General features: G+C 48.1%; 2 protein-coding genes across 5 annotated transcripts in view; one reads left to right on the top strand and one right to left on the bottom strand.

Annotated features, from left to right (window-relative positions):
- Positions 1-457, top strand: part of ELP3 (elongator acetyltransferase complex subunit 3) — an 85227-nt gene extending 84770 nt beyond the window's left edge. For both annotated transcript variants that reach the window (XM_031603856.2, XM_090136560.1), the window contains one exon: positions 6-457. In XM_031603856.2, the coding sequence (XP_031459716.1) occupies positions 6-82 (77 nt within the window). In that variant the 3' untranslated portion in view covers positions 83-457. The remainder of the gene's footprint in view (positions 1-5) is intronic.
- Positions 458-9000: 8543 nt separating this feature from the next.
- Positions 9001-17903, bottom strand: LOC116235612 (serine/threonine-protein kinase PDIK1L-like). 3 transcript variants are annotated; one of them, XM_031603860.2, is made up of 5 exons: positions 17847-17903; positions 15720-16347; positions 14449-14665; positions 12781-13033; positions 9001-9714 (listed from the first exon to the last, which is right to left on the bottom strand). In XM_031603860.2, exons 2-4 carry the CDS (start codon positions 16263-16265, stop codon positions 12798-12800), a joined length of 999 nt encoding a protein of 332 aa, XP_031459720.1. In that variant the 5' UTR covers positions 16266-16347; positions 17847-17903; the 3' UTR covers positions 9001-9714; positions 12781-12797. The 3 variants fall into 3 exon arrangements, with proteins under 3 accessions (XP_031459720.1, XP_089992688.1, XP_089992687.1); XM_090136562.1 differs by lacking the exon at positions 17847-17903 and adding an exon at positions 17632-17726; XM_090136561.1 differs by lacking the exon at positions 17847-17903 and adding an exon at positions 16947-17542.
- Between the last annotated feature and the right edge of the window lie 541 nt (positions 17904-18444).

Genomic DNA, 18444 nt, shown 5'->3' with positions numbered 1-18444 from the left:
CACAGGCGTTGGCACGAGGAACTACTACAGGAAGATTGGCTACGAGCTGGAGGGGCCATACATGGTGAAAAGGCTGCAGTGAACCCAGCAGGTCCTCATCCCACCTGCTGCAAGGAGAGGACGTGGCTGATCCAGGAGGAAAGCGCACAGTGCTGCCTGGAAGCTGAAAACCAAAGCCTGCCAGCTGCAAAGGATTTGTTTGTGCCCATGGCAGCAAATGGGGAGCACGGTTCTCCTGAGGTGTGCTTTGCCCCTGGAGGGGTGGTGGACATCACACACACATCCAGGGCTGGCTTTGCTGCTTTGCAATGTGGGACTGAATCACAGGTGAACTGAAGGGCACCCTATAAGGCAGCCTAGTGCAGAAAAGTGTCCATTATTTCTAGAATGCTGCCATTGGACTTTTAACATGCATTGAAATTGTGTGGGTTATTGTGCAACATAAGTGAATTTCTGATCTGTGCCTACTTACTTATTTACACTGCCACGGCTGCTTTTTGTCCATCCCAAGCAGTGCACTTTGATCAGGGTTGGAAGCCACTGCCCACCTTGCTGCCACCTTGCTGATGGTAGGGTTTGAGATAGAAACTTATCCTAAACCTCTGTGGGGTCACAGTCACATTCATTTCTCTGAGGCTCCAGTCCAACCTTCCTTAAAGCAGGTTCAAGCAGGTGAGGTTGCTCAGCATCCTGTTCAGCCAATTCTTAATACCTCTGTGGTGGAAAGCCTACAACATCTAGGTCCCTGTTTCAGTATTTGACCCCTTGTATGGTGAAAAGATTGGGAAAATAGCTTACAGGAGTTTGGCACTTTGAAACTTGTGCCACTGCCCTGTGACCTGTCACTGTGCACCTCTGGTCCCCCTTCTTCTCTTTTCACATTCTCCTCACCCATACCCTACACCATAACTGGCCTCTGTTGGCCTCCCTCCACTTCTGTTCATGTCCACACTCAATGTTCTGTTTCTCCATCCTGTAACTTAGTGACCTGGGCACAAGAATGCTGTGCAGCAGCAGGGGCAGAGGCCTTGTTCAGGGCAAGGTGTCCAGTACCCCTTGTTCTCCCTTATCCATGCTGCTTTGGGACAGGATTAATTCATCAGGAGATGATGAAAGGTGACTGGTAACTGGGGCACGTTAAGCTTCTCCTACCACAAAGCACAGGAGATGAAAACAGATGCACTGCAATTTCTGTGCTGAATCCTCAATGTTCTCCCCAGAACGGGGCTGTTCTGGTGCTGCCGTGCATTGTGAATCACGCTGACGTGCTCAGCTCCACCAGCCTTCATTTCCAGGTAAGCAAAGCTCAGCAACTCGGTATCTGAAAGCTCAGCCCTCTGGCAAAGCCAGGACATGCCTGGAGAGTGCAGTGGGGCTGTGGGCACCGAGTGGGGCTCAGCAGTGCCGAGCTGCTGGCACCAACCTCATTGCAAGGAGCTTTCTGTGCTCATGTTTTCAGCCAGGCCATTCCCTCTGAGGCATTAGTGCTGTCTGGTGACAAATTTCACACATTGAGGTGAAGTGCAGCTGTTTGGGACCCGTAATTTGCACTTTGCTGCCTGCCTGTCATGTGGGCTTCACCGCCGGAGGGCTCAGAGGAGATTGAAGGCTGCTTCAACACACATTGAAGCCTTTATGTTGGTATTAAAAGAAGCAAGCCTCACAGAAGCCTTTTTTCTGCAAAACAATGTCGTAAGATTTTGATTATGAATTGTAAATTTAATAAGCATGCACTGAATATAACAACACATCAGGTCTTTGCTAGCAGACAGCAGCACTGTGCAATAAAACTGGTGCTTAACGATGGCTGTGCTGAGGAGTGCTCAGTGCACAGGGACAAAGCATAGAGCAGGGAGCAGCACCCGAGGGTGGCAGTGTCCCCATCTCCCCCCAGTGAGGATTCTTTGAGTTGGCCAAAACATTCTCTTTCACATTACCCTGAAAGGTTGGGTCATTACATCACTTTGTTTACCCTTCGTTTGAGCAGTATCTGCGGCAGAACAGGTAGCTCCTTCCAGTCGGGGAAGAAATCAGCTAATTGCATCCTGCAATTAATTGCAAAAGGGAGCGATGCTTTCAAAGCCAGGAGCAGTCACACTTTGCTGTGTGACTGTTGTGGGCAGCCCTGCCTTGTCCTGTGGTGTCCCAGCACGGCACCTTCTGCATGGGACTCAGTGTAAGAATGCAGGGATGCCTGGAGGAAACAAAACGCATCGAGGTGAGTGGGGTGGACAGGCTGCAGCTCCCTCTCCCTCCAAAGTTAGAAGCAAAAGCATTAGGTTAAGCAAACAGAAGCTTAAGCAAACCAGTCATAAGTTGAGCAAAGTCAAGTAAATGGGATTTGCCTGTAAAATCAAAGGATACAGGCTGCTCCCACAGCTGTGGCAATGCAGCCCAGGGTAAGAAGGCTCCGAGTTGGATTTCTGCATGTTGAAAGGTAAAATCTCATCAACCCGTTGCAGCCTGGGTCAGGCAGAAGGGTTTCTGGGCTGATGCTGTCCAAGAGGAAAGCACCAGGAAGGGCTGTACCTCCCTACCTGCACCCATCACAGCCGATGGGAAAAGCAAGCAAGAAGCCATAAGGAAAGCAAGTTGTTAATGGTGCTGCTGGAGCAGCAATCATGTCCTGGGGTGCACGCACTGCTTCCCTGACTGCAGCTCTGTGCTTTCTCATCTGCAAAGCGGCCCTGCCAGCTTCAATATTTCTCTTGCTTCTATTTATATGCCTTTCTTCGTTGCTTGAAAATTACCTCCTGCCCTACCTGGGTAGCGCTGGAGCGCTTCACAAGTGCCTGCTAAGTGCACCTCTTTGCACAAGGGCTGCACAGTGGGTTCCTTTCCTGCTGCCCCCAGCTTTTGCCCCTGCTGTGAGCAAGCTCTGAATAAGCAGCACAGGGACAGGCAGGGATGTGCCTGTGTTTCTGCAGCAGCTCCAGGCCCCTCTGCTTTCTCCCTGTGTCACCATCACACTGAGCCACCCTGATGCTGCTGCTCTGCACTGCTCCAGTGCCCAGCCTGAAAAAACCCACAGGCATCACTGCAGCAAAGAAGCATGTGCAACTGCATAAGCCCTCGTGCTGTATCCCCGGAGCAGTGCTGTGAGCAGCAGGTTGTCTTGTTGGCTGTCATGGTGCAATACCCCTGCTCTGGAACAGGTTGCCCAAGGAGGCTGTGGATGCCCCATCCCTGCAGGCATTCAAGGCCAGGCTGGATGTGGCTCTGGGCAGCCTGGGCTGCTGGTTGGAGACCCTGCACACAGCAGGGGGCTGGAACTGGATGAGCATTGTGGTCTTTTTCAACCCAGGCCATTCTATGATTTTATGATTCTGTGATTCTCTCTGCCTGCAGCTTTGTTGGCTGAAGTGGTTTCTGCCCCCAGCTGCTCCCTCCAGCTATCTGCCAGGTGAGGCATGGGGAATGAGGTGAACACAGTGATCCAGCAAGCCTTTCATGTAAAGAGAGAGAGCAGCTCCAGGAGGAGGGTGTCTGATTGCACCCTGAGTAACACAAAACATAAGAGCAGCTGGGAGATTGCACCCGCCCCCCCCCAAAAAAAAAAACCAATTAAAACAATGGGATGTTCAAGCCTCAGGTGGCCAAGATGAAGAACCTCTTATAGAACATCCACAGCTTGAATAGCACAGCAGCACCAGAGAGCTGTGGGTGCCCCATCCCTTGAGGTGCCCAAGGCCATGGATGGTCCCTGGGCAGCCTGAGCTGGTGAGGGGCACGCAGCCCACAGCAGGGGTTAGGGCTGGAGGGGCTTTAAGGTCCCTTCCAACCCAGCCATTCAGTGGCTCTATGAAACAAAACACCATGTCTAAGGAGGTGACCACAGGAAGGCAGCTGAGCTGCTCTGCTGTCATTCACATTAAAGGCAATCTATACATGCAGCAGGCCCATCTATATTCGAAAGGGTTGAATTTAGCAGAACAAATGTTGTTCAGCTTGGGGGGAAATGAAGAATATCCATTTTTGGCTTCAAGTTGGCACCTCCTGTGTCCAGCTGGTCACCCAAAGCCACACTTAGCTGCACTGCTTCCTGGAACCCCAGCAGCTCTATCCATTAAGAAAAAAAGTGAACTGGAAACAAACAAATAGAAAAAAAAAAAAAAAAAAAAAAGACAACCCAGAAATACCTAAAGCCACCAGGCAGTGGGAAATCTTCTGCCCTAAAAGCAGCAGGCACTGAGTGCAGTATGAGCAGTGATGCAGGGCAGCACCTGACCTGTGCCCAAGGAGCGATGCCCTCCTGCCAGCGTGGGATTTGTTCTTTGTTGGCATCTTTGGTTTGGCAGCAGGAGGGGCTGCCTCCTGCCTTTGGTGCAATAAGCCGTCGCATCAGGGGCTCAGGGAATGTGCCACGACTCTGTAAGGAAAGAGAATTAAATGAAGAGGAGCAGGAGACAGAAAGGAGCTTGATTTAAAAAAAAAATACAGCAGTCACAATCAGCTCTGTTTAATGAGAATAGGAAGCAAGCAGTTTGAAAAAAAAAAAAAAGCAACAAAAACAAAGCCAGACCTGAGGTAAGCAGCAGCACAAAGTCCTTGGACTCCTCGAGTCCTTTCCCAGGCGGAGGAAGTGGTTTGCCATCGATTTATTGACACTGCTGCCTGTCTCCCCTGCCCTGTCTCAGGGGTGTGGGTTTGCTCAGGGTGATTCTAACAAATGCTGTAACACCCACTGATGTTTCTTGGGTGCCAAAGCCAGATCCCAGCCCCATCTGCAGCCCTGTGAGGGCTCAGTGCCTTCCACAGCCCTTTCAGATCTCCTCCTGGCTGGGGAAATTCGAGGTCTCACATCCTTCTGCAGGAGCATCTGTAGGAGATTCTTCCTCCTCCCCTTACACTGGGACCTCCAAGCCCCCCATCACTGCGTGTAGCAAAGCAATTGAAGGATTTTTTTTCCCATGGGTTTATTTTCTTGAAGTAAGTCCTGATGCTGTCTGGGTTGGCAGCTTCTCTAGGTTTGCTGGGATGAGGAGAGGTTGTAAAGAGGAGGTGGTAAGGGCACAAAACCAGGCCTGATCCCAGCATGGGGTGTCTGTGTCACCTGTTATGCAGGGCTGGAATCCATATCATAGCTCAGCTTACATGAGGCATCCACAAACCTAGTAGGAAAACTGCTGTCTCACTGATTTAAAAGATGCAAGAGGGAAAACACTGACAGCTGTGGGTATTAAACCCATGTCCTATTGCTACCACAACAGTACATGCCCAAATGGAGGCTCTCACCTCCCTCTGGCCTGGCCTGCCAGGCAGTAGGGCTACTAGGAGGTGTGAATAGTGCCACAGACTACACATTGTTTCCATTTAAAACCAATTTAATCTAAATTCTCTGATCCTGCAGCTCTGTGAGAATAAAGGAGAGCTTAAAGGGAGAAAACCGCTGCTTCCAACTTCAAAAAGCCTCAGCAAAATCAATTAAGAGTGTATGAAGAATCCTGAAAGAACAACAGGGACTGACAGATCGAACTATGCAGGCTCATTACCTTTTCACATCCAACTCTTGATGATGTTCCTGCACAACATCAGCCAGGGCACGTGGGTGTCTTTACATTTTGGCTGCAAGTACCTGTATCGTGCTTTGCAAATAGAATGCAAATACACTGGTTGTGTTTTATGTGCTACAGAAACAGACTCCTTTGAGGAGAAGGCAGTAGCTATTTAGTGAAACAAAGGAGAAACGTATTCAAAGTTGGGGAGGAGAGAGGAGTAACAACATAGCTCGTCTAAGAATGTGAACTGAGTGCCAAAGGCACGACTGCCTGATGAGGCTGCCACAAACACTGGCTTTCTGAGTAGGAAATTGCCTTTATCCTTCAGTGGATGAAGCAGCAAGGGTGGGCTTTGTTCCTGTGGTAGGTTAGGCCATACCCATAGCTAGCTGCCACTGCAAAACTATTTTTTCAGGTTCAGTTTGTGTACCACACACCTGGGTCACTGCACACACATTTGAATGCTTTCCTCTTACCTCTCCATCCCAAAGAAATTCAGTTGCTCACCTGAGCCCTCTGTTCAAGCAGCATTTCTGGCCGATGAATCAGGATCACACAGGGATGGGCACTTTGTGAAACAGATCCCAACAGCAGATGCTGGAGAATTGGCTTCGGCTCATCGCTCCCTCCTGCCCCGACTCCACGCATGGGTTGGCAGATCTGCTCTCCTTATCTCATCTGCAGCCCCTGCTGAGATGAGGCACTTAATCCAACCCACTCTCATGCCCTCTTCAGATGATGCATCTCTCAAGCTGCCCCATCTGCATGTTGGTTGCCTTAGATAACTGCTTGGCGACAGGCATCCAGAGCGCCTTCATTATTCTCTGTGATAAACAGACCTGGGCATTTATTTCCCCAGAATCTTCCCAGAAACTGTAATAGTAGCAGCTACTATGCTGTATTTAACAAGCACAGAAAAAAGACCTTCTGCTTCTGCTGGCTGCTGAGATGAGCTGGAATTTGTGATTAATGGAGGGTGCTGCTGATGAATAATTTGGATGTGGCATTTAATTTGAGAGAAAAACAGAATAGCATCAAACCAACTTCATCCTGACTGGGACAGTAGCAAGTATTTAATTCTTCCCTTGACAAATTCAGCCCCTAGATACCTTCTGTCTCTGTGAGTGGTGATTTTTGTCCTATTGAAAGTTAACTAGTCTGAAGCGTCCTTAACCCAAAGCAATCAATTTAAGCGGCTGCCTCTGATGGACAAATGGCATTCAGAGGCTGTTCTAACCAACTGCTCTGATGCACACCAGGCTTGTCACAGTAGAGAAAACTGAGGAACAACTCACCCATTTCTCCCAGTCACAGCAGAAGAACGAAGCTTCACCCTCACTGCCTGTTCTCCTGAAACACAATGCTGAATCATAGGTCCACATTCCTCTCCATTCTTTTTTCTTCAAGAGAGATTGACTGCAGATGATAAATGGTGCAACCTTAGTCACCAGCATCTGTGCTCTGACCTAGGGAAGAAACAACAGCACCAAAGCACACAAGCAGGGTGCTGAGCACCCACTGCAGCTCCATTACCCAGCAATACACTGGGCAGCACTGCTCTCCTGAGCGCACTTAGAGTCGTTCCAGCAGCTATCACCACCACCAAAGCAGCACCTTTCATACAGCCACAGCTACTCAGCCACAAGAGGAGGGATACATAAAAATATTTGGGGTTTGATGTTTTCTTGGGCTCCCCCAAAGTGCCTTGAGCAGGAAGAAGAGCTGTTTAGGAGCAGGGCACCTCAGAGATAGCAGCAGTGTAGGAACCATCTGAATGCGAGGGATTCACACAGTCCCATTTTATTTTGTTCCCTTCTGGTTACAGACATCGCACTTACCCTTCAGATCACTACTGAATAGCAAGCTTATTTCCAAAGAGCTACACCCAGCAGCTCTAAGATTCTCCCCCACCATCCCCAAGCAGTCATTTAAATTAGAGGTTGTCATTGCAGATGTTCATTTAGCAATTCACGAGGTGTGAGACCCACTAAATTGTCATCGCATATGACACTTTCTTTTTAAGAAGAGGCACTAAGTATTACTGTGTACTAATGCATTAGTAAGAAAACCACAACAAAAACAAGCACAAAACACACAGCATTTTATTAATTTATAAGGTACAGAGACTCAAGTGGTGTACACGTAGCTAAAAAAAACATCAACAGCCACGAGGATGATATCCTAGCATGGCAAAACAAGGAGGAAAAGGAGTAAATAACCATTCTCACACCCCACATTTTCTCCACATGGGGAAAGGGCACACAAACCTATCCACATTGCAAAGGGCCTGGAATCAAATTATCCTGTAAGGCCAGCAGCACTCACCTGCTCTGACAACAGGGAGCAGAGAACAGGCAATGGGTGCAGCAGTTATGGGACTGGCAAGAAAGAGAGGAAGAATTCATGCTTCAGAACAGCAGCTCTGCAGAGCAGGACAAGTGAAGGCTGCATCTAGGAAAACCCCACATACAGTTCTGACTTCACAGAGAGCAAAGATGAGTTGCAGATCAAGGCAACACCTAGAATTAAGGCAGCCTGGGTTGTTGTGTGGGTGCAGAACAAGGCAGATTTGGCTCCAAAGCAGCTGTCTCATAGCAGTGCTGGGACAGAAGCTCTCTCCTGAAGAGGGTCAACCAGCTCTTGGACAAGAGATACAGACCTCCACCTACAGGTCGCTTCCAGCCTCCAGCAGATGCCTCAAGAGCCAAACAAGCTTCAGAACACCCAGTCTTTCCTTGCTGCACACCCCTCACCCAGCAGCACCTCTGCATTAGGGATTCTCTAAATCCAAAAGTCAAGCAGAGTTTAATGGTTTAACTTAATTCTCATGTTCTCATAACAGCTGTTCTCAGGGAACACCATAGAGCCACCCATCAGTGATCTGTTACAGGGGTAGAGGTCAACAGCTGCTTGTCTGAGCAGGACAACTAAAGGCTGTATTTTGCAGTCTGGGGGAACAAGTGAGAAAACATTGCAAAGTCAGTCCTCACAGAAGGGCAGCACAGCCTCTGGACAAAGACATTGCAGGAGGAAAGATCCTCTCCATGAATTAGGCTTCTGACACTGCTTACAAGAAGCCTTCTCTACTGCAGTCACAATCTCACATGAGGGAGAAATATACAGCTAGCCAAGGTCTGCTACGTTGCAAAGAGGCTCACCAAGTCACCTCTCTTTGGGCAGTTTGGTCCTTTCCTAGAGGGGGAAGCTGTCCCTGAAGGACACTATTTCAGCTTCGCACAACAGAGGAGTACAGAAGGAAGCATTCAGGGGCTCCCAGCTTCTTAAGAAAAGAAAAGATCAGCAGTGGTTTACAGACTCATAAAAATACTTTTCAAACAGGGTACAAATTAGAGTCCCCATTTACCTGCCAAGATTCCAGTTCAGTCCTTTTCATTTCTCTTGTAAGAACAGCTGGCACAAGCAGCTAACACAGCAGGAAGCATGATTCCTTAAACTACTTTAAGTGTTAGTGACGCATACGTTCTAATCAAGAGTTGGCATCTTTAACATTCTTTGTATTTATTTTAAGAAAGCATTTTAGTTAATCTAAGCAAGAATATTCAAAAGTGAGGAAAATACATTTTTGTTTCTGTTCAAACTTTTCAGAGCAGACACCAAGCGCTGTGCCAGCTCATCCCACAGCCATCACTCAGTTACGTGGCCCAGCAACATGAGGAATCACACACACAGCTCCAATTAAATCTTGCAAAGACAACTCCTGTCTTCTGTGCCAAGGACAAGCAACGTAGCATTATCAGCACGAAGCCAGGGCTGAGAGCTAGTCAACACGCAGCAGGGCAGAGGTGACAGTCTTGAGACCATTTGTGCCCGTTTCCTTGGGTCCTCCAACAGGGCAGGCACAGAGTGGCAGCAGAAGGATGGATGAGGGTTCTCTTAAAGGAAACCACTTCAGAAACCCCTGTGCCATGTGTAGCCAAACAGGTAAGATCATCCCAGATCTTACCAGAGTTTCACCTATGCCACTTGCTGCATTAAAGAACACGTGTTAAAAAAGGAAAGCTTGCATAGAAATAAAAATTTTGTAGTTCTCTTAAAATTACTGTACAAATAAATAAAGTTACTGTCCATTTAAATAAAACCGTCTGGGGGAAACTGGAAGGCAGCAAGGTTTCTGTATCCATCTCTCACCATCATTCCAAAGGATATCAATTGTTCACCATCTATGAGGCCTCCAGAGCACAGTGGGACACAACACCTACAAATGAAACAAGCCAAAGTTGCAAACACCCCCCTTGGCAGGAAGAGCAGCCCAGCCCAAAGGTCCCCAGGTCCACCATCCTGCCTCAGTAGCGATAGCACACGTTCAGGGAGCAGCACAGGGCAGGTACACAACACCAGTTCTCAGCATTATTTAAGATAAAGACTCCTCAGATGATGGGCCATACCCATTTCCTTGTCTTTAAATTCATAGAACAAGACTCATGTAGAGTTTCAGGTTATTCACATCACTCTGAGATGCCCTACACCTTCCCATGGCCCTTTGGAAAAGTCAGGCCTAATTTGATCCATGCTTCCCCATGTGAGAGTTTATTCAGAAGCAACTAGATTTTGCAATATGAAAAACCCCACTGCAGCTTCTGTGCTAAGTTAAGGGAAGGAGGATATGAAACATGAAATAGATCTGTTTTCTGGACTGATGCACCCATGAGCTAGTGTCTAAGAACATTTAGGACAGCTCCATTTTTGGGAAGCAAGTTGGTTTTAACTTCCAGTCCATACTAACATAGCAACCAAAAGCATTTCAATGGCTTAAGAATGGTGTTGTGTGGCATAACACTATGCCACTGCTGCATTAACTCAGAATCCATGCCCAGAGCTATGGTAGGTAATCAGGTAACTTCCTGCCTAGTCAGAAAATTCCATCAGAAGAGGGGTGGCCAGCAGGGACAGGGAGGTGATTGTCCCTCTCTATTCTGTCTTCATGAGGCCCCATCTGCAGTACTGTGTCCAGATCTGGGGCCCCCAGTTCAAGAAAGACAGGGAGCTGTTGGAGAGGGTCCAGAGGAGGGCCACGAAGATGATCAGGGGACTGGAGCACCTCCCCTACAAAGACAGGCTGAGGGAGCTGGGCTTGTTCAGCCTGGAGAAAAGAAGGCTGTGGGGTGACCTCATTGCAGCCTTTCAGTACCTAAAGGGAGCCTACAAACAGGAGGGGAATCAACTCTTTGAAAGGGTAGATAACTGCAGGACAAAGGGAAATGGTTATAAATTGAAGGATGGAAGATTTAGGTTAGATGTCAGGGGGAAGTTCTTTACTGTGTGAGTGGTGAGGTACTGGAACAGCTGCCCAGAAAGGTTGTGAAGCCTCATCCCTAGAGGTGTTCAAGGCCAGGTTGGATGGGGCCCTGGGCAACCTGGGCTGGTATTAAATGGGGAGGTTGGTGGCCCTGCATGTGGCAGGGGGGTTGGGGATTCATGATCCTCAAGGTCCCTTCCAACCCTGGCCATTCTATGATTCTATGAAAATAAACTAAGAGCTTTGAGCAAACTGATATGGCTTTTCAGTTACACCTCCTGACTGTGCAGCCCATTTTCTTCTGAACCATGCCTACCTATGAAACTGGAAAGATCAGAGGAGAATGAACAGCAGGAAACCTGACGCTGTGCTGCTGGAACCACTTTGATTTGTTCTTACATATTCGTCTTTAGCAGCCTAACCACTTCAGGGCTGCCCTGCCAACTAGTGGCTCCACTGCTGTGGCAGTGCCAGGCCTCCTGGTGCAGGTGGGACTCCCCAGAACTGGAGATTAATTAAGTGGTTTTCAGCAACAAAACCTATCTCCTTAGGTACCAAGTAGTGCTGGTCTTGTCCTCAGAGATTTCAGCGAAGCATTTGCTGTAGCACCACAAGGCAGCATTAGATAAACAGGAGAGGACTGCAATTAGTAAAGAGGAAAACGTAAGGCAGTTAACCAGGCCCAAGGGAAAACTGAAATGGATAATTCAGAAATGAAGAGGCTAGAGCAGAGCTTTATCAAGATTGGCACTGGCAACAAACTTGTTAATGAAGTGCTTTCACAACCATCCTCAGCACAATAGGAAGTGAACCAATGACACAAAGCTGGAGGTATTCTGACTGTAAGAAAGGACAGAGAAATATTTGGGGTCATTCACTGTTTCTTCTAACTGAGAGGGGATGAAAGTGGGTAATCGAAAATATAGGTCATGCAGCCATGAACAAAGATCACTGCTGTAACCCAAACCGTTATTGATTTGAAACAACTCAAGTCAGAAAGGGCTTCAGGATACAAAGTAATTATAAGAAGATGAATACAGATATGAAAGAAGTGATTCTGGAACACATCAGGAGGAAGACTTCCAAATTAGATAGTAAAAGCTGATGTGCTTTACAAGGACCTGAGAGATTCATCTGCAGGTAGTGCAGAAGATAATTGCACGTAGCAGAGATGGAGGAGCCAGCCTTGTTGGAACCAACAAACCTTGGATGGGAAGTCTGCCTGCCATAGAAAACGCTACTGAGGTTACCACCGTTCCCTGTAAAGTTGTTCAGAATGGGTAAACACCTGGGAAGGAAAAAACACTTTGTGCTGGAGGACAAGTCTGGCATGTGGTCAAGAGCACAAAAATGATCAGAAACATTTCACTGGAACAGGTTGCTAAGGAGGTTGTGGATGCCCCATCCCTGGAGGTATTCAGGGCCAGGCTGGATGTGGCTCTGGGCAGCCTGGTCTGCTGGTTGATGACCCTGCACATAGCAGGGGGTTGGAACCAGATGAGCATTGTGGTCCTTTTCAACCCAGGCCACTCTAGGATTCTACAATATCCGTATTGCAAAGGGCCATGTCAATTGCAAAATGCCTTTAATCTGACAATTGCTATTATACTTGAACATACATAAGCTGCACAGCTACAAATGTGCTGCAACTCTGACCTTTTGCTCACTTTGGATTTTATTTAGTTACCAAATGTATTGAGAAATGAACCAGCACAGGTAAATGCTGGACTGATAACAAATCATTTATGGAAACTGTTGGGATTTAGGGTAAAAGACAGGCTGGCTCAGACACAGCTCAGTGCAGCCAATTCCCTGAACACACACCACTAAAGAGGCAAAAGTTTCTTTGTTAGAAGTAATTCAACCAAACATTTTTTTCTCCTAGTTGGACCACATCTATCTAGTGCCAAGTTTTCCCAACTGCTGCAGGTCACGTTCGATTTAGAAGGGCTTTGACCATAAGGCCAATGACAAGTCCCCTGTCTGCTCACACCAGGCAGAGAGGAGCTTGGCAGAGACACTAACCTGAGTGCCCTTTGTCTCTATGAGAGGGAGCGTTGGCACTTCTTGCCGTAGGAGATTTGCCTGATTCGGACTTCCAGCTGGAAGGAGTCCAATCTTTTCTTTGGGTTAAAAGCCAGCATATCGTGCAGGAGCTTGCAGAGATCATCTGGCATGGACTTCTTGTTCTTCAGAGGAATCTGTAACTTCAGGTTGGGATTCTCCAGCAATGCTTCCCCAAGAGGAATAAGCTCCTTGCCTTGGCAGATGTAAGTTCCTGAATACAGGTGAGGAGGAGTCAGCTTATACAGGAAAAGCCTACACAAAGCACTGCCTTGTACAGTACAGACAGACAGCCTGGGAAACAAAACATCTGAAAGATTACCAAAAAGATCACTTATTAGAAATGACTGCCAAGGCAAACACAGCAAGAGGCTGTTATTGGAACAAGCTTTAACTGTCCAAAAGTAATCAAGACGTTACTGTGTGCTGTGTGCATAACCACGGGTGGAAACAAATCTCAGCATGGCACGCTTGCCAAGCATTTACCAAAATGAACCTCCTCTATTTTCTGCTCTTTCATCCCCATAGCAGACCTGGAAGCTGTAGGAGAGGGAAGGAAGCAGGCTGTGCTTGGCTCGGGTGATTTGAAAGAGTTAAACATGAAACTTATTTGCTCAGTAAGTCAAATAATTTTCAATTAAAATGACAGCATATGCCATTTACCGTTAGCCAACTTCTCCTCAGCAAGATTAAGGAAGGGAAATGTAAATTTACTCCCGGTAATCTAAATAATTTCACCGGTTGTTGAAAATGATTAACCGACTTCCAAAACAGACAGCAAAAACAGCTTTGCTCACTCAAGCTGTTCTGCCCCTGCACCAAGCAAAGAATAAATGTTTCAAAGGCGGTGACCTGTCTGTGTATAGAAAAAGGTTGGCCACACAAACTCCTTATCTCAGGTTGGCGGGTTGCTATTTTAATGAAATCTGTTCGTGCTTCGGTCTCAGCTGCAACCATTTGCTTGTTTTTGTAGGCAGGAACTAAAACATTTATCAGTGTTTGGCATTTTGAAAAGAAATAAATAGTACAATTAGAATTGAGCCCATTAAAAAAAAATGTAAAGGAGCAGCACAAAAATCTTCTCAAAGATTCTGCACAGAAATTCCTTTCACGTTAAGAATTTAAGCACTTAAAAGACAGAGAGGTATTCTATGATCTCAGGGACTGGATAGATGTCTTGAATTATTATGCTAATGTGCATGACTGGCATCCTCTCCTCTCGAGATGGATTTTCCACTGCAATATACTTCTCTGAAATCATTTGGTACAAAGTATTTCAAGCGTGCATATATGTGGGGATTTGGAAGGAGGTGGATAGAGGAGGGCCATTGGACGAGTCATCCCTGTGAGATTTTGCATCTCTAAGCACAAGAAACTCAGGCAGAGAGCAGCAAAGCTCATCTAAACATCCTTTCCAAGTTTACAACTTGAAGCACTGGAAGGATGTTCCAAGGAGCCAAGTGATCCTGTCGCCTTGAGGAAAGGGAGACTGCTCTGCACTTGTGGGAAATTAATGCAAGATTTGTGCAAATCCCTGACAAGAGCCACGTGCTAAAGTGTGACTGGTAGAAACCTCCCAGAGGATCCCTACAGAACATCTACGAGCAACAGGACAGCACTGATTCTTACCAAGCAATTCCTTCTCAGTATCTCCATCTCGGAAGGTGATTCTCTCCACCATAGCCCAAAAAATGATCCCAAGGGCAAACACATCAGCCTTGGCTGTGTAGTGACCCTCCCACACTTCTGGAGCCATGTAGAAGTTTGACCCACACGCAGAGGAGAAGCGGTGCTGGTTCACATTCCCTTTCCCCCGACACACCTTGCTGAGGCCAAAATCTGCCACCTGCAACACAGGATGAGAAGAAATAGCAGCTACTCGCAAACACCAACTTCATAAAAGCACTTACAAACAGCAGCTCAATAAAATTCCACTCCGAAATCCACCATGTCACTAACAGCTATCAGATGGCAAGCTTAGGGTTACAGAGAGCTGGTATTCTATGTGAGGTGCCCACTCCCCACTCCTTCCCTGTTGTTTGCTTTTCTCCCTAGGATGAAGACACCCAATGTCTGGTTGTTATCTTTCTGAGAAGCTCATTCTGATGAAATCTAATTGGGCATTAACATATCTCCAACCTGCAGCTATGGGAAAAGTAGCTCTTACTGTTCCCATGTGAACACACCGAGTCTCTTCCTTTACTGTTATTATCCAGTGATTAAGATGACATTGATTTAAACATCCCCTGATGGCTCTCCAGGTCGAGGTATAAATACTACTATTGATCTAAGTGGTCAAGACATAAATTATCTGCAATGCACTGAGCTATTATTTTATGTCCAGCTACAGGAGCTCTTGGGACTGAAAGCTGAGCAGCAAGCTGGCTCCCATGTTTACAGCTGCTTTTTAGAGAAACGTAACAGAGTTTTAGTTTGGTGCTACCAGAAGTGCAGCTGGCTATCTTTACCTCAGTCAGGGCATCAACCCACACGAACTCCCCACCTCCCTGAACATCAACATGTGCTCGAGGCAGCAATATTGGAAGCATTAGCTGTTGTAACAGGACGGTATGTTCTTAAAGTTTAAGGGAAGAGAAAATATTGCTTCATCTTTGGCTGATCGTGATCTCTGTGATTATCTAGCGTGCAGAAGCAAGACAATCCTAAACTGCAACCCTCAGCAGCACAAGAAGTGTGTTACAGACATATGCCATCGTGATCTAAATGTCCTTCCAAGTCTCCTGAAAGCCAGCCCACACGTGACGTCAGATGTTCTGAATACATTTATTACAGGCTACAAAGTAGAGCATATCATAACATTTACCAAAGCCCGTTCCCCAGCATGTAATGCCTAAGCATGCAGATCACAAACTCGTTACAGCCAAATTTTATTCCCTTACCTTTACTATGGGATTCCCACGTTTATGAGAGATCAAAATATTGTCCGCTTTCAGGTCTCTGTGCACAATCTGGTTCCTGTGCAGGAAAGCCACAGCGCTGCTGAGCTGCTGCATGAAACTGTTATTCAGCTGGGCATCTGGGCTGCGGGACAGCAGGTACTCATTCATGTTGCCACCATCACAGAACTCCATCACAAACCACAGAAAGCAGGCCGATCTGGGGTCCATGCACCTCCGCCCTTTCAGACAGGTCTCAATCAGCAGCAAGTGGCTGTCTGACTTCCTGTAATGGTGACTAATGGGCTGAAAGACTTGGCCGTTCTGCAGGATACACTCCTCCAACTGGATCACATTTTCATGCTGCCTCTGGATGCTTTGCAGGGCCCAGAACTCTTGCAAAGCCAGCTCTGCGTTTTCAGGCACGTTGCATTGCATCCTTTTCACAGCTACTTTGCTTCTGGTTTTGTTAACAATTGCCTCATAAACCACCCCATAGTTCCCTCGGCCCACTTCCCGAATAATGCTGTACTTGGCTTCTGCAGCCATCCCTCACTTTGGCCCAGTGAACAAGCAAATCAGAGGGAAATGTTTGAAGTCATGACAATCAGTTGCCACCTGCAGCAAAATCCTAGAAAAGAAGAGGATAAAAAGCTTAGAACTCCCAAACCTAGCAGCTCACCAACGATCATGAGCAAATACTTCCAACTGGAGTCAATTTTAGAGGTATGTACATCATTATACACTGCAGCTGCACAAGGACTGACAGCCAGAGCAGGGTTTTAAGAGGAAGCCAATATCCATGGTAACTACAAGGCATTATCAAGTACAGTCCTGACTGCACAGTAGGACACAACAACATGGGAAGTGACATTGATCCATCCACAGTGGAGCAAGTTTTGTGAGAAAGAAAAAGGGCGACGTGGACACGTTCAGTGAGCAGGGAAGGAAAGGGAAGAGGAGACCTCCTTGGTAACAGCTGAACTGACTTGAACGGAATTGATTTTAAAGAAAAAGAAAAAAAGCAAGCCCAAACTCTCCTGTTTGACACATCTTTCAACCTCACTTTTCCCCACGTAACCAAACTGATCCATCAATGGAAGCAATGCCCCCCTGCATGTTCGCTACCAGTCCAGGCCCAGATGCCAGCCTCAAGTCCTTCATCTCCAACTTTTTAGCTCTTCCCACATCCCAAAGTTCCCTCCCCACCAGCTCAGCTCCCCCACACACCTGAAGACCAGTCTTATCCTGGCGATCACCCCCTAACCCACACTAATGCACCCCATCACCCTCCTGCTTATGCATGTCCTCCCTATGCTCACCCAAACCTCCCCTTTCAACCTCCTCAGCCACTGTCCCACATCTTCCCATCCCCAAGGCCTCATTCTCAGCAAACCCTGCTCTGTGTAAAAGCACCCTTCACTCCTTTGCTCCAGCTCTCACTCTTCCAGCCCCATCCATGATATCGTGCCATGTTTCCCCTTCACTTCAAGCAGCCTGTCCTACCTCAACTCCTCTCTCCCAGTCCATATACCCCACATTACTCTTTATTTGGGCCTCTGGGATTCTCTTGGTCCCTTCTCCAAGCTTTCCTTCAGCCTTACCCCCTCATAACCCCACTCCCTTTCCCACCCATCTCATCTCTGTCCCACCTCACCACCACCTCAAGTTCTGCTCTTTCTCCCTCGACCAAATCTTCCTCTGCTTTCCACCCACACCCCAAACATCCGTCTCTCAATCCCCACAACCCTCAGCCTTTACACCTACTACCCCAAACCCTGCCCAGACCCCAACAAAACTCCTATCACCTCCCAGCCCCCACTTCTCCCCTCCCCTCCAGGCCCCTTTTTCAAACCTCACCCAACCCTCTCCCACCCCATTCCTGCGCCCTCAGCAGTGCCACCACAATACAAACCTCGGCCTTTCCCCAAGCCCATCCCCACCACAGCGCCCCGAGAGCAGCAGCTCTGCTCCTCCTCCAGCCCAGGCCCTCCTCAGCCCCGAGTGCCCCCACCGCCCCTACCCCCCTCCCGGCCCTCACCATCCCCTCAGACCCCCGGCCCCATTTTGCGTCCCTTTTCCCCCTCAGACCGCCATCCCATCCCCTCCCGCCCCCACCTCTCTCCTCACCTCACCGCCGCCGTCGCAATTCCCGCCGCCGCCCCGCCGCCCCGCCTATTAGCCTCCGCTGGCCAATCAGAAGGGAGGAGACGCCGCTTGACCAATCACAAGACAGAAACGGGATGTCCGGCCTCTCTCCCGGACCAATCAGAGAGCAGTTCGCCAACCCGCAGCCCAGACAGGGATGTTCTGCGCCTGCGTAATGATGGGGCTTTGCGGAAGAAACTACAAATCCCAGCGGCCTCTGCGGCGCTACCGGTGCCCGTTAAAGACAAACCTCTGCAAAACGCGCGGCTCGCCCCCTGCAGTGCGAGGCAGTCTTGGAAGGAGTCCCCCAGCCCCCCAGTGCCCCCGAGGGACCCAGAGTCTCCCCTGCAGAACCTCTCTTTGGGGAATTTCTGGGGAGAACCGGCCCTCCTGGCTCTGCAGCACGGTCCTGGTGCAGCCCCCAAGAGAAGCTGGCCTCAGAAAGAGGGGGAGAAGGCTGCATCAAAATTTTGGACGATTTCATTGCCTCCATCACCCAGCAGCCCCAGTCTGAGCCATTCAGGGAAGGCCTGTGCTGATTTCCAGCCCATGTGCAGTGCCTTCAGGTGGTGACAATGTA

Source organism: Phasianus colchicus, chromosome 2, assembly GCF_987193195.1.
Source record: "Phasianus colchicus chromosome 2, bPhaCol1.hap1.1, whole genome shotgun sequence".
NCBI lineage: Eukaryota > Metazoa > Chordata > Aves > Galliformes > Phasianidae > Phasianus > Phasianus colchicus.
This window is presented reverse-complemented; position numbering and strand designations above follow the sequence as displayed.